At 41.2% G+C, this 14,902-nt stretch overlaps 1 protein-coding gene across 2 annotated transcripts in view; it reads left to right on the plus strand.

Annotated features, from left to right (window-relative positions):
* Window positions 1-14,902, plus strand: part of cntn5 (contactin 5) — a 315,250-nt gene that overhangs the window by 248,060 nt on the left and 52,288 nt on the right. For both annotated transcript variants that reach the window (XM_084123899.1, XM_084123900.1), the window contains exon 12: window positions 3,825-3,969. In XM_084123899.1, the coding sequence (XP_083980025.1) occupies window positions 3,825-3,969 (145 nt within the window). The remainder of the gene's footprint in view (window positions 1-3,824; window positions 3,970-14,902) is intronic.

Below are 14,902 nucleotides of genomic sequence, written 5' to 3' on the forward strand. Positions count from 1 at the left end.
GTCTAAAGCGCACGGCGCAAGTTCACTTAGGGCGTGTCCGAATCCACCTTTGCTAGTTTAACGACAGGAAAAATGGTCGGCGCGCCTGGTGCATGGTCTAAAAGGGTTGTCCCTATTCTCTTAATGAGTAATGGGGGTGTTGTGGGGGTAATGTGCAATAAACCAATTAGAGTCTCATCTCCCATTCCATTTAAAAGCCAGTTGCGCTCACGCCATGGCAGATTCGCTATGTACATGGCGGAATTTGCAATCGGAAAGACTGAACGCCTCTCTAGCGAGGAAACAGATCAGCTTGTGCGCGAGGTTAAAGCGCGCGAGCAGACCATCTACGGGACAAGTCGGATTCCACCATATCTTTATGCACACAATAATAATCTTTTACATTGTAATCCTTTTATTTGTAATATTTGGCATGTTTGTGTGCTGCTGCGTGTCCCTGTGTGTGTAATAAGCAGAGTGTACGTGCATTGTGCACTCGACTATAGGCGCATATTACTAATGCGCCCTTTAAATAACATAAAAAAATTAATAAATACTGCGTTTGCTAATACATTAAATTTAAGGGAGTCTTAGGGCCCTATCATACACTCGGTGCAATGCGGCACCAGGTGCGACACAAGTGTTTTTTGCTAGTTTCAGCCTGACGCAGTTATCATTTTCACGTCCTGGGCCATGTTGTTTAAATAGCAAATGCATTTGCGCCCTTGGGCGTGCTGGTCTGAAAACGAGGTGTGTTCAGGAGTATTTTTCACCAGAAAAGCTGATGTGTCGTGGGCGTTCTGGCGCAATATGGCTGCCGTCCAAGTGGATGCTGCACATTGGTGGTGGAGATTCTTTGAGGACCCAGAAAAGCGCTATATAAATGTAACAAATTATTATTATTATTGTTGTTGGCGCGTTGCTATTTTGAGGCAACTGAATAGACTGCGCCATTGACTTTAGACCAGGTTTTTGTTGGTCAATGGTGCAATCTATTTCTGTTGCCTCAAAATAGCAACTCGCCAACAATGCTCCTGAACACACCTCGTTTTCAGACCAGCACGCCCATGGGCGCAAATGCATTTGCTATTTAAACAACATGGCGCAGGACGTGAAAATGATAAATGCGTCAGGCTGAAACTAGCTAAAAACACTTGTGTCGCGCCTGGTGCCGCATTGCACCGAGTGTATAATAGGGCCCTAATACTCCCTTAAATGTTGTATGTCACACACAAAGTAAGCACACACATATTTGTTTCCACAAAGACGTGTACATCCCCCACTCCAAGCTTAAAAAAGTCGTTCATTGGTCCTGACTCTCTCAGCATGTTAGGAGGGTGGTGGATTGTGGGGCCCTTTGGCAATTCCAGAGATTAAAAATGTCATCTTTTCTAATGTCACCCGTAAAAAACATGGTGTAACCTTTGACTAAACACTCCTGACGAGGCCTGTCAGCATGTAGCTACAGGCCCCAGAAGGCTCCAGCAGCACTGCAGACATCATCACTTTTAGCCCATATGTGTTTAGCTCTGCTCACTATACCATCACACAATGTCCTCCCCAGCTACTGGAGTACATGTCCTTGAAAAGCTCAGGCATCTAATGCAGTCTCTTCAAAAATGAACATCAGTATATAGGAATGAACGTCTCTAAGATTGGGCATGGAATATAGTGCTACAGATATGAAGTATTTTTTATTTATTTTTGGACAAAACCCAGAAATTAGTTAGCACTGTCGGCTCTACTATCCTAAAGTCATTGGGTTTTTTGAATGGGTTTTTAGTTAAATGCCTTAAATAAGGTCTGTTTTAGCACAAGCACGATTTCATAAAGTACATCAGTAAAATCCCCTTGTGTTTTTTTAAAGCTTTTAGTTGTCTTGAAAAATGTGGTTGTTAACAAGTGGCTAAATGGAACTACAGAGGATGTTGGGGACATTAGAGAAGACCTATTAGGCTCTTTTACATTTTTAACTTTCTTTTGTGTGTAATGCTGCTGTTTGAGCATGAAAAATGTTTGCAAAGATACAAAGCACAAAGTCCACTCCGAAGGAAGTTATATCGATAAGCCTGAACTCCCAGAAACACCTTGAAATAAATAATCTTCTGGAAAGCATGTAAATAACTTATATAGCTTCTGAAAGGCAGTACTAAATTAAAAAAATGCCTTCTTTAGCATCAGTGAATGTTTTACCTTTTGTAATAGTTGTGCATAAGTCCCTCAGTTGTCAAATATGGAAGGAGTTCAAATATGTAGAAGATGCTGGAAAAACGAACAGTGGAGAACAGTTGGCAGTTTAACTAAGGACAAACAAGGGACTCATGAACAACTATCATAAAGATCATCCAGGTAACAACAGTATTATTATTTTCTGTAAATTCAGTTAATTTTTTGTCTGTCAACATCTGTTATGTGAAATAGCTTAGTGCAAGGTGTACTGTATGTAAACGCTTGACCACAAGCATATGTTGTTTTGGTCTGAATAAAATGGACAATGGACATTTCTGTTTCCTTTTTTACTTCCTGACAAAACAATGAAGTTTCTTAGTCATTCATGTGCACATCACTCCAAATTACGACATTTCAAACATCATTTGTTTACATTGTCAAACATTTTTTACACAAATTAGGAGTGTCCATAGGTTAAAAAGAAGTTTGAGAGTATTTTTATTTTTTATTTTAAAGTGTTTAAAATTTTACTTGTTTTGTCTTATTTAAAAAAAGAAAAAGTGCACTTTTTATCTACTAATCTACTAATTCTACTCATTTGTGTCAGCTTGGCGAGAAACTCCCCGCAGACAGATTAAACATTTAACAGTAATTATCTTCAAATGCGCTTGTCGAGGGCTGAATTATTTTTTATCGTTTAGCCTGGAAATGTTTTACTTCTGGTAGACGACACGCATTATAATAAAGCTACTAATTATAAACCCATCATACACAATGACAGCAATGCCATCATTATAATCATTCCAGAAACATGTATCTCCCTTTAGAGTCTCAAAAGTCTCTTAAAACAGACATTTTATTTTATTAAAAAAGGACTCATTTGTTCATCTCTTACTGATATCGTTGGCTCAGTACTTCCATGAATTGTACAAAGAGACAAGATAAATTATGTTACATATGAATATTTACAAAAGTATGCACGTCATTGGTTAGCAATCCAACAGTGCCAGCATAATTACATTGTTGAGCAAGTGTGTGAACAAATTAGATTGTAGTTTATAAGCTTTATTTGGTTTCTTAAAGTAATTAAAGTCCACATCATCTTTCTTTGAAAGCATTATGAATTTCTTCCTCTGTGGAACTTTTTTTTTAAAAAAACTATAATGAAAATGAATGATAACTGAATAGCAAAATAAGCGTTTTTCGTAAAAAAAAAAAAACGTAAGCGTTTTTCATGTACATATGTCACTGTTGTCAAAATGATCCCCTTTCACTCGGATCCATGGAAATGACAAAAAATCGCCAGTAGGTGGCGATGTCACTTTGTAAAGAAACTACACGGCTATAGACTAAACACGTAATACGCATGTGTATGCAGTCACCATTTTCACAAATTCACGACAATAACAGTATCGTTTTCAAAAACTTGCACTTTGAAACTTGATTTTTCAAAGTTTGCATTTTCAAGCCCCCAAAACGTGTAATTGAATGGCCAAAAAGCATCAAAAGTTTTCTGATCTTAGATGAAAACTGTGTCGTATAAACGCCTCCTAAAAGTGGTCAATAATAACCTTTACCTTCATAAAAATTTCACTTTTTGTGTTAGATGGAAGAAAGAAAGTCATAAGAGTTGATGGCAATCCTTTAAAATGGATATGTGTTTGTTTTTAAAACAGCATCAGCTCCCGTGTTCAGCACCAACCCTGTCCGGCTCATCGCGACCGTTGGGAAAGACCTGTCCCTGGAGTGCCGGCCACGTGCCTCACCCAAACCCAGAATCTCTTGGAAGAAGAACGATAGGAGAGTCCAGCCCAGCCGAAGGTGAGTCTGATTCCCAGCTGAAGAGCATTTCTGTGACTGTTCACGTTTTGCATGAAAGTGAGATAATTATCAGGATCTGGGATGAAGCAGTGGCAGTCCACTCCTAAGGGTCTGTGTTTATAATTGATTCCAATTAAATATTCCCATAAACACGCATACATTTACATGAATCTGTGTGCACAGGGGCTTTAATCAATGTTCTTGTCCAATGATTACCGGTCTCACGCTGGGTTCAGCTCTGCTGAGGTGCGATTTGATGACAGGTTTGTTTGCACTCTCAGAGCTATTAGGCTAGTTTGCTATGCAAGGTTGCATTGTGATTGATGTCGTGTTGATTTCTTATTATTAGTCGTGTATATCAAAAGTTTGGGATCAGTCTTATTCATTTATTTTAAAGAAATTAATACTGATATTTATCAAGGATGCATTAAATTAATCAATAGTATCAATAAAGACATTTACATTCTTTACCAAAAAAAAACTATATAAAATAAAAAATGTAATTCTGAACTTACTATAGAGGGTATATGCACTTGACGTCACAGTAGGCGGAAGTCACTGAGTGGCAAAACGACTGAGTGGCAGCATTGGTGTTTAGTCACACAAAAACACATCTAAAATTGGAAAGAGCTTTGAGATTGACTGTACAAACAGATTCAACACGAAATCTAAACTATCTTTTAACATACTTCCGAAAACTACAGAATATAAAAGCAAATGGATCGCTTCAATTCGCAGAAACAACTGGAATACAGCGGATGTAGATTTTTCAGTTACCGTTTTGTGTCCGACGTGTTGAATATTGTGGTAAAGTCATACCCTAGGTTATACATTGAATTGACAACTCGTCAATTAAATATTTACCATCTTCATTTAATTGTTTGCTGAATTTTATGGCACTTATCTCATTAAAGAGATTTGAGTGTTTTGTCCATTTTTATAGTCTAAGATGCTGTGGACGTGAAAGGGAGATATTTTAAAACACACATTAGAATAGACTGCAGGGTTAAATGTAACCACTCGGAGTCAGTTCATTTATGACATACTGCTTTATTCGTCTGTTAAGGTCTTGTACATGTAACCTCATTAGAATTTAAATATAGCTTGGTTTAGCCATTATATTGTAGACCCACCCTGTTGGCTGATAGCTCATCCGCTGTAGTGGTTCATTTATGCATAATCTTAAATCAGCATGAGGAAAATGAGTGCAAGCCTATGTGTACAAGCTCTTGATGGAGGAGACGTGTCACTCATCATGAGTGACAGATCTGAAATTATCAGCCCCCGTTGAGCGCTGTCGGCTACAAGTCTGTGAAAGGGCTGATGTTTAATAACAGAGATTCTCTGCCATAGTCACATCTAGACGCAAGGGCCTATTCATTTGAAAGAATTAATAATATGAATATAATTTTCATGGTGTCTCTGGTTGTGTTGTGATGGTTTATGAAATAAGCTGAATAGGAAACTTTGTGCATGCAGCAGAAGAATAACAAACACTGGATATTAAACGTGTCCTCCCTTTTAAAGGTTGATAAACCTTTTAGAAATATTTACAAATCCTAAATTTATTTTGCTTAAAAGGGATACTTCACCCAAAAACATTCTGTCATCATTTACTCACCCTCATGTCGTTCCATACCTGTATGACTAAACACAAAAGAAAATATTTTGAGGAAAATCTCCCTTTTTTAGCTATACAACGTCAAAAGTTGTTTTAGACCCGTTGACATTCATTGTATGGACAAAAATGGTTGAAACATGATGTAAATGATGACACTATATGAACTCTTCATTCAGCTATGCATTATATGGTTAGTTGAATTTTATTATTTTGAATTTGTGTCTTATTACTCTTAAGACCATGACCCTATCAGGACAGACCTGTGACCCACCAGTCTTAAATGTTTAAATTTGATAGTCTATCTCTTAACATACTTTATTACGGTGACCGGGAGGGGACATGTTCGGTTCACTTATTTTTGTCGTGGCCACAACATATAAACTCGTGGGAACGTGATATTAACTCGTGGGAACGTCATAATATCTTGTGGGAACGTCATATTAAGTCGTGGCCACGAGATCATTTTGTTGAGGTAACGACATCATGTCGTGGCCACGCGATGCAAAGTCGTAGCCTCGAGATCATATGTTGAGGGAACGATATATTTTTCTCGTGGCCACGACTTCATATTTTGAGAGAACAACATCTATTTGTCGTGGCCACGAGTTGAGGGAGCCACAGCGGCCAATACTGTAACCATACCATAGCATAGACTGGGCTACAGCAGAGATGGAGATGACAGAAGAAATAACATTTTACTTTAAATTAGGAATGTCATATAAAGATATAGTGCGGTCTTTGGCATTCTTAAATTGGATGGGCTTTTTGTCGCACTTTTGCACTGGCATAAAGTTGGTTTGACGTTGGACGTTCGATATTCGCATGTTTAGGGACCGTCTCAAAATTACATGCGAAGTTGGCATAAACGTTTCTAACTTCACGACAAAAATAAGTGAACCGAACATGTCCCCTCCCGGTCACCGTACTTTAGAGTGTTGTCATCCTGTGAATTCACACCTTGCTTGCTTTGAATGCCATGTGCCTCCGGCACCGAACTTGTGCTAATTTACTCCTGCCAAGACTGTAATGAAACCCGAAACAGTTATGAAGCATGTGTCTCTGAAGAGATTTCAGTGTTTTAACATATTCCTATTATAGTTTCCCCAGGTTCTCTTTCTAAAGGATATGCATGTTCAAAGTCACTGCTGACATTTGCATTGCATAATTTTGTGCTAATTCGTAACCTTTACATGATCACTCTGATTTTCATAATAAGATGCAAATTCACAAATGATCTTAACCCTATGAAGCCTACAGTATAATATTTGATACACACGTTTATAAGACCACGAAATGATCAACATGATCAAAACTTTGCTTTTTTTGTCTGATTGATATGCTTATACTGTTTTAGCAAGGAAAGGGCATTTTAGTATAATTCTAAAACTGTCAAACGTAGGTCTTATGGTGTCTTTTTGCTGTGAAATCAAAAGTAAATGTAAGAATGTATTTTATTTAGTAAAATTTCAAGATGAACATTTACTGAAATGAAGCTTATAGGATTTTTTTTTTTGGCCATATAAATATCAGCAACTGCCCCCAATTGCATTTTTTTTTATATAAAATTGAATTGTTTTTTTTCCTCCATATACTCTAACTCCATAATTATAATCTTAAATCACACTATATGAGCCAAAGGAAGCCCATTTCAAATATGGTACTCAACAAAAAAAATTAAGATGCAAACTTTTTGTCTAAAGGTTCAATAAACTGTTCAATTTCAAATAAATAAAGACTATTTCATACATCAGGCTTTACAGGTTAATCCATTGTTTTGTCTGTTTTTGTTCTGTTTTGTCAATTAATTCCTTTTAGGGTTAAAACAAGGTCACAGAGACCTAACAAGTTGCAAAGCATTTGACGAGAAACAGTAATTTACAACCTTACATAATAATAAAAATGATGCCCTACACGCATACAAATACATTTTTAACACACCTCTACTAACAGGTATTCGAGACCTCGAGTCCCCAATTCACCACATATTTATCACAGGCCTTGCTCGGTGAGCAAGTGGACGTTGCAAAATTATTTACGGGGCTTTTCTGCTGACAGTGGTGCTGTTGCAAAGCAGGCAATTTATTCTGAGAAATAGCCACTGGGATTTGCGCTCTTTTCAAATTGTCCTGCAAAATGGCTTCGCCAGCCCAACAGCCCCAGACCAGCCATAACGCACAACCGCACGTGCGTATGGTCCTCGGCTCAGACCTCAGAGCGACGCTAAAAATGTCCACACGCAGCACAAAGCCAGCTCTCACCTTGACACCCTTCCTCACTTCCTGCTGCTTATCAAGCCATAGTTCCATTCTCTCTCAAATCAATAATTCACAAGTAACGGTGTAACCAGCATTCAGGTGCCGTTAGCCCTTTCAGCAGCCACATGACGCAGTAAAAGATGTAGAGTCAGATCAAAGTGTTCTTCAGGTCAGCTGTGTGGTTTGTCAGACGCTGTGTGTTTGGAATCGTTCATAAAGTGGTGCGCATCACATTTGAAATTATGTTGTCTGCCGTGTGATAGATGTTTGTTTATACACAGTGACTACTGATAGATGGGAGAAGTGAACAGCCCAAGAATGCTCCGTTCTTCACGTAACAAGGTGATGAATGGACTTTGAGTTTGCGTGATCTGATATATCTTGTGGCAAATTTGTCAGAGTCAAGCAATTTATTGTATTTTCTTTTTTGTGACATAGCAAGGGCAGATATAGTTCTTTCTTTTTTGCTTTTTTGGGGATGCAATGTTTTCTATGAAAGCCTTTTTACAGAAAGAGAGACTGTAATTATTCCAATGTTTTTGTTTAAATCTATTCATTTATGCATAAATACATTAAAAATGCAATTCATAAACACAACAAGTTGCACATTTACATTGTTGCACTCTGTATAATCTAGTCCAGTGGCCCTCCCTTGCTCAGCGCAGGCTAACCCGGTGGCGATTGTTTATATATAAATCCATCATTGGGACATTGCCCCCTTATTTATGTAGGCTTATGTCCTTCAAGGCCAGCACTCGCTCTCTGCGGTCTAATGATAATCTCCACCTGGTTGTGCCTAGGGCTCGCACAGAGTTAGGGAAGCAAGCATTTAGAATTTCTGCCCCATCAGCATGGAACCTGTTACAGAATTACTTAAAACTTGATAACTTGGTCTCCTTTGGTCAATTTAAGAGGCTAGTAAAGTACCGGGAAGCAGGCACAATGGGCACCTGTCCCTGCTTCCCAAATTAGGATAAGTCTATGGTGACAATGGGGGATGTCATGATGATTTTTTTTTTTTTTTTTTTTTAGCGTTGGTCGATTCATTGTACTGTTAACGTATTATGTCTTGTATGTTCATTGTATTTATTATATTTTGTATTCTATGTGGAACTTGTATTGCGGCTTTCTTGGCCAGGGCTCCTTCGCAAAAGAGACTTGTTCTCAAAGGATTTCCCTGGTTAAATAAGGGTTAAATAAAAAAATAAAATAAAAGTTGAATACACCTCTTGTGTAATAAACATTTATTTTTATATGAAGTGAAAAATGTCTGCTTGAAACTAAATGATGGGAAAACAAGAGGATGAAACTCATAAAAAGATAACCTTATTATGCAGTTTGACATAATTATGTTTTAGAAAAACATAAGCAGTGAAGCAGTATTTGTGGCATGACATTATTAGTTAAGCTTGTAAAATGTCCACACAAAGAAAAAAAAAATTCATTCATGACATTTATAAAGTGCTTTTTATCTTAATTTTTTTTTTTTTTTTTTTTTTTTTTTACATAATAATGATATGTACAGTATGTATTATATTTATCATATGTATTCAAACTGTAAAAAACATCAAGCAACTTTTTACTTGAAGGTTACAATACATGACATAAAATTATAACTTAAACAGGTTTTTTTTTTTTTTTTTTTTTTACATTTTTCAAAACCAAATAAAAACAACAGAATGAAAATGTTGAGTGATGCCTTCTCATTTAAAAAAAAAAAAATGCTGTTGGAAGGGTGGGTCATTAAGAAAAAATACTTCTAATTAGTACCAGATTAAGGTTATTTGGCTTGTAAAAATAACGGAACCAGGAATGTTATATAGACCCTTTCTCCCTTGTTTTCATCCTTCTAGATTGAAATAAGTCAGGTTGCTAATAAAAGTAATAACATACCTCAACAAGCTGCACGGTTTGAGATATCATTCATGTCTACAGCACAAACTGTGTGCAATAAGTTATGCGCTGAAGTGTATAGTCTCTTCAAATCCTTAAAGAATAAACAGTAGTGATTCTGGCTTGGGAAGCGCCACAAGTAATACGATTTAAAATAATCAGATCAGCACTACCAAGGTTATGAAAAGATATGTAATGAAATGGTGGATGAGCTAGAGTTTACCGTAGAAGATTCAAGAGAGAATCATATTACTTGTCTGGATTACTCTGTCAGCACACTGCATTGTTGAATGATAAAGAAGACATTATTTTCCCACTTCAACTATAACAGTAGTTAAAATGGATTTTCAGTCAGATGGTCATTGAAATGAGCGAAATGAATTTGACTGGACACGGGTGACTTTAGCAAAAGGATTTTCTGACATTAGCTGTATCCAAGGAAGACGTCTCTAGATGAAGAGAAGCTCAATCGTGAGAGGAGCAGGGGTGGGATCGAAGCTGCCCTGCGTTTATCTGACATTGACAGCTGTGTGGAGTTAATGAAGGTTTGTAATTAACATGGATTTCCGCTAATGTTCAAGGGTTTTGTATTCCAAATGAAAAGTATTAATCCCATTAGTTCGAAAGTATGGGCAGCCACTCTCAAAACCCCGCGGCCAATCCTTCATTAATATCGGCAAAGAAGCCATAGTCAGGGAAATGGAAAATCGGTCCATTGTAAACAAGCCTGTGATTATGTTCCGTGATATTTTCCTCTGTGTTTATCCAGCCGTTTCTGTACAGCATACGGATGTTTCTCACTTGCTGCATTTTTAAAAGATGTTTCTCCTGAGGAGAGTGAGATCTTTGTATTGAGTGGCCTAAAATATATTTTAGGTGGCTCTAAGGGGACGTTTCATTTTTATATATTCGTCACAAAGGCTCATTTACATGCTTATACCCACCGGTCTCCACTCCGTGTCCTTTCTGGCGTCCTTGTCGAATGCGTGTTCTCGATTTCTCCTACTTGAAGTCTCCTTATGAATTTTCCATGTACAGGTTACACTTTACAGGTTACACGCCTTTGTGAGTTTCTGCCTGCCAATTCTCATCAGCGTCTGCTGGATCAGAGTGCTTAATGCTGTAAATATGAAAGCCAAACATCATGAGAAAAATTAATAGGGAAAGAATTTGACTGATGACTCCCTTTTGTCTAGACTATTAGTTTTGGGCAGAAATTGAATTTTAATATGATTGCTTTGTAAATATTCATTGTCACACATCTGCCAATCAAAGCAGAGGAAAAAAATATACTAGAATATAGATGGGGAAACGTCCCGGGTTACGTATGTAACCCTAGTTCCCCGAAGGGACGGACGCTGCGTGTAATCGCAGTGGGAACGCCTCCAGCGTAGTGCGTCTGAAGCATGAATGAAATCAGTCCAATGGCGAGACGGAACGTAGTAGGCGGGTGACGTCATCGACCAGGAAACTATAAAGCACCCCTGAATCACAAGCGAGACAGCTTCTGATGTTACTGAAGCAAGCGATCCAAGGGGATGCCGGGAGCATGGCAGGACACGCAGCGTCCGTCCCTTCGGGGAACTAGGGTTACATACGTAACCCGGGACGTTCCCCTTCAGGGACTACCGCTGCGTGTAATCGCAGTGGGAACGCAATACCCACGTCCCCATGCGAGCAAGTCTCCGTTGTGTGTAATCAAGGCGCACAGGCTGACGAAAGAACTTGCGCCCCAGGAGTGGCGCTAAAATCAAGACAATAAAATCTGACGAATGTGTGCGATGAGGACCAGACTGCCGCATCACAAACATCCTGAAGAGAAACTCCTGAAAGGAGAGCTTTAGAAGCAGCCATACTCCGGGTGGAGTGAGCCCGTACAGCCAAAGGTGAAGGCTGACCGGCCGACTCGTAAGCAAGTGAGATGGCCTCGACCACCCACTTGCTCATCCTTTGCTTAGATGCCGGGCACCCCTTGTTGGGCGGCCCAAAACAAACGAACAGCTCAGACTTCCTCCACAGGGCAGCTCTATGGACATAAGCATCTAGAGCCCGCACTGGGCAGAGCAAATTAAGTTTCTCCTGGTCCGACGTCAGAAACGGAGGACGACAAAAAGCCTGCAGTATGTCAGGTCTAACTACAGTAGTTGGAACCTTAGGAACATAACCTGGCCTAGGATAGAGGAAGGCCTTAGCCATGCCAGGTGAGAATTCCAGGCACGAGGGAGCAACCGAGAGTGCTTGAAGGTCTCCAATCCTTTTGAGAGACGGAATAGCAAGCAGAAAAATAGTTTTGAGAGTAAGGAACTTCTCGGAAACCTCTTCAAGGGGCTCGAAAGGAGCTAGGGAGAGACCCTCTAGGACGATGGCCAAGTCCCATGATGGCACCCTCGTGCGTACTGCTGGCCTCAGCCTCAAAGTGCCACGAAGGAAGCGAGATATAAGTGGGTGTCTCCCAAGAGAAACTCCACTCGAAGGGGCGTGGTAAGCAGCTAGGGCCGCCACGTACACCTTCAGCGTAGAGTGGGATAACCCCGTGGAGAGACGGTCCAGCAGGAACTCCAGCACTGTACCGACCGGGCAGTTAACTGGGTCCTGTTGGCGCTCTCCACACCAAGAGGTGAAAAGTTTCCACCTCGCAGCATATAACTTCCTTGTAGTGGGAGCTCTGGATTGGAGGATGGTCTCAACGACCTCAGTCGAGAGACCGGATTCTATGAGCTGAGCCCCCTCAGAGGCCAAGCCCACAGTCTCCATAACTCTGGGCGGGGGTGAAGGATCGACCCACTCGCCTGAGATAATAGGTCCCTCCTGATCGGAATCTCCAGAGGAGAGCCGTCGAGGAGAGACACAAGGTCCGAAAACCATACTCGGGCCGGCCAGAACGGGGCTATCAGGAGTAGGCTGACTCCATCCCGGTGAACCCTTTCCAGAACTCCTGGGAGCAGAGCAATCGGAGGAAAAGCATACAGGCGTGACCTCGGCCACGCCTGTACCATAGCGTCCAACCCCAGTGGGGCTGGATGGCTGAGAGAGAACCACAGTGGACAGTGTGATGTCTCTCGGGAAGCAAATAGGTCTACCTCGGCACGACCGAAATGTTCCCATAGGAGCTCCACCACCTCGGGGTGAAGTCTCCATTCCCTGGGTCTCGGCCCCTGCCTCGACAGGATGTCTGCCCCCTGATTTAAATACCCCAGGAGATAAATAGCTCTCAGCGAAAGAATTTTCCCTTGGGACCATAGAAGGATCTGACGTGCCAGTTTGTAAAGCGGGCGAGAACGCAGACCCCCCTGATGGTTGATATAAGAGACCACCGATGTGTTGTCTGTTCAGACAAGAACATGGTGGCCCCTTAGGTCTGGGAGGAAGTGTTTCAGAGCCAGAAACACTGCCAACATCTCTAGACAAATTATGTGCCATAGACGATGATGGTCCTGCCACAGAGCACCACTCATGATCGCCCCCCAACCCGTGAGAGAGGCATCTGTCGTTAGCATTACACGACGACAAGGAGCTCACAACACAGGACCTTGGGACAGAAACCAAGGATCTTTCCACATGATCAGGGCGCGATGACACCGTTGCGAACTCATGATCGTGCGGAGCGGATTTCCCCTCAGGGAGAATCCCTTGGTTCTGAGCCACCACTGTAGCGGTCTCATGTGCAAGAGGCCAAAAAGGAATAACGTTGGACGCAGCTGCCATGAGACCTAACAGTTTCTGGAACTGTTTCACAGTGGATGACTGGCCTAGCTTGACCTGATCTACTGCGGCAAGAATCGAAGCAATACGAGCAGGTGACAATTGTGCCTGCATCGTCGTCGAATCCCTTACTACACCGAGAAAAGTGGTTCTCTGTAATGGAGAAAGCACACTCTTTTTGGCGTTGAGCCTCAACCCCAATCTCTTGATGTGAGCAAGAACGACATCTCGATGCCGAACCACCTGTTGTTCCGATTGAGCTAGAATTAACCAATCGTCGATATAATTCAGAATGCGGATGCCCTTCAGCCTTAAAGGGCTATAGCTGCATCCATACACTTCGTGAACGTTCGGGGTGACAATGCTAGGCCGAACGGAAGAACCCGATATTGGTACGCTTCGCCCCCGAAAGCGAACCTCAGGAACTTCATGTGTTGAGGAAGAATAGACACATGGACGTAGGCGTCCTACAGATCTATCGTGACGAACCAGTCCTCGGACCTGATTTGTGACACGATCTGTTTGAGAGTGAGCATCTTGAACTTGAGCTTCCCTACAGTGCGATTTAAAAGACGCAGATCTAAAATCGGACGCAACCCCCCGTCTTTCTTTGGAACAATGAAGTACCGGCTGTAATAACCTGACTCCCTGCTGGGAGGAGGAACCCATTATATAGCTCCTTTTTGCAGAAGAGTCATAACCTCCTGTTCCATCACCAGAGCCTGCTCGGGGCCCACCACAGTGGGAAGGACCCCTCTGAACCGAGGCGGACAAGACCTGAACTGTATAGCATAACCTCTTTCGATTGTATGCAGGACCCACTGAGACACATTGGGAAGATTTTTCCACTCCACTAGAAAAACTACTAGGGTCTCTCGAGGCTGGCCTCTGGAATATGTGTCACGGTGTCAGGTTGTGTTCTCCAGGTGTCCACTAAATGTCCTCCTTCCCCACGGTGTCTGTCACATTTTGAACTACATTCCCCACGATCCTTGTCTCATCATTGCACTCAACTGTCCCTTATCACTGATCATTGCACTCAGCCATTTCCCCATTATCATTGTCGATTCCCTGTGTATATAACCCTGTCTGTTTTAGTGTGTGTCACGGAGTCCTTGTATTTTTCACGCCACTTCTGAGTTCTGTTCTTGCTGTTTGTATTGTTCCTGTTTATGTTGGATTGCTACTTTGGTTTTGATCCCTGCTTGGACTGTTTATGAGTACGGATTACCCTAATAAATAATACTTACTGCATTTGGATCCTATCCTTGTTTTTGTGTGTGGAACGTGACAGAAGGACTCCGTCTACAAGGATCCAGCGGTATGTTTTCTAACTTCTCTTCCCCAGCCACCGAGCGGGAGAGGAGAGATTGTTTTGAAGGAACCCACCTAGTCATTTTTCGTGGGACCCGGGGAGGTCGCAGAGGAGTGGGTGGTCGAGAGGAAGTCCAACACCACTCTC

This window comes from Abramis brama (assembly GCF_963993115.1).
Source record: "Abramis brama genome assembly, chromosome: 9".
Taxonomy (NCBI): domain Eukaryota; kingdom Metazoa; phylum Chordata; class Actinopteri; order Cypriniformes; family Leuciscidae; genus Abramis; species Abramis brama.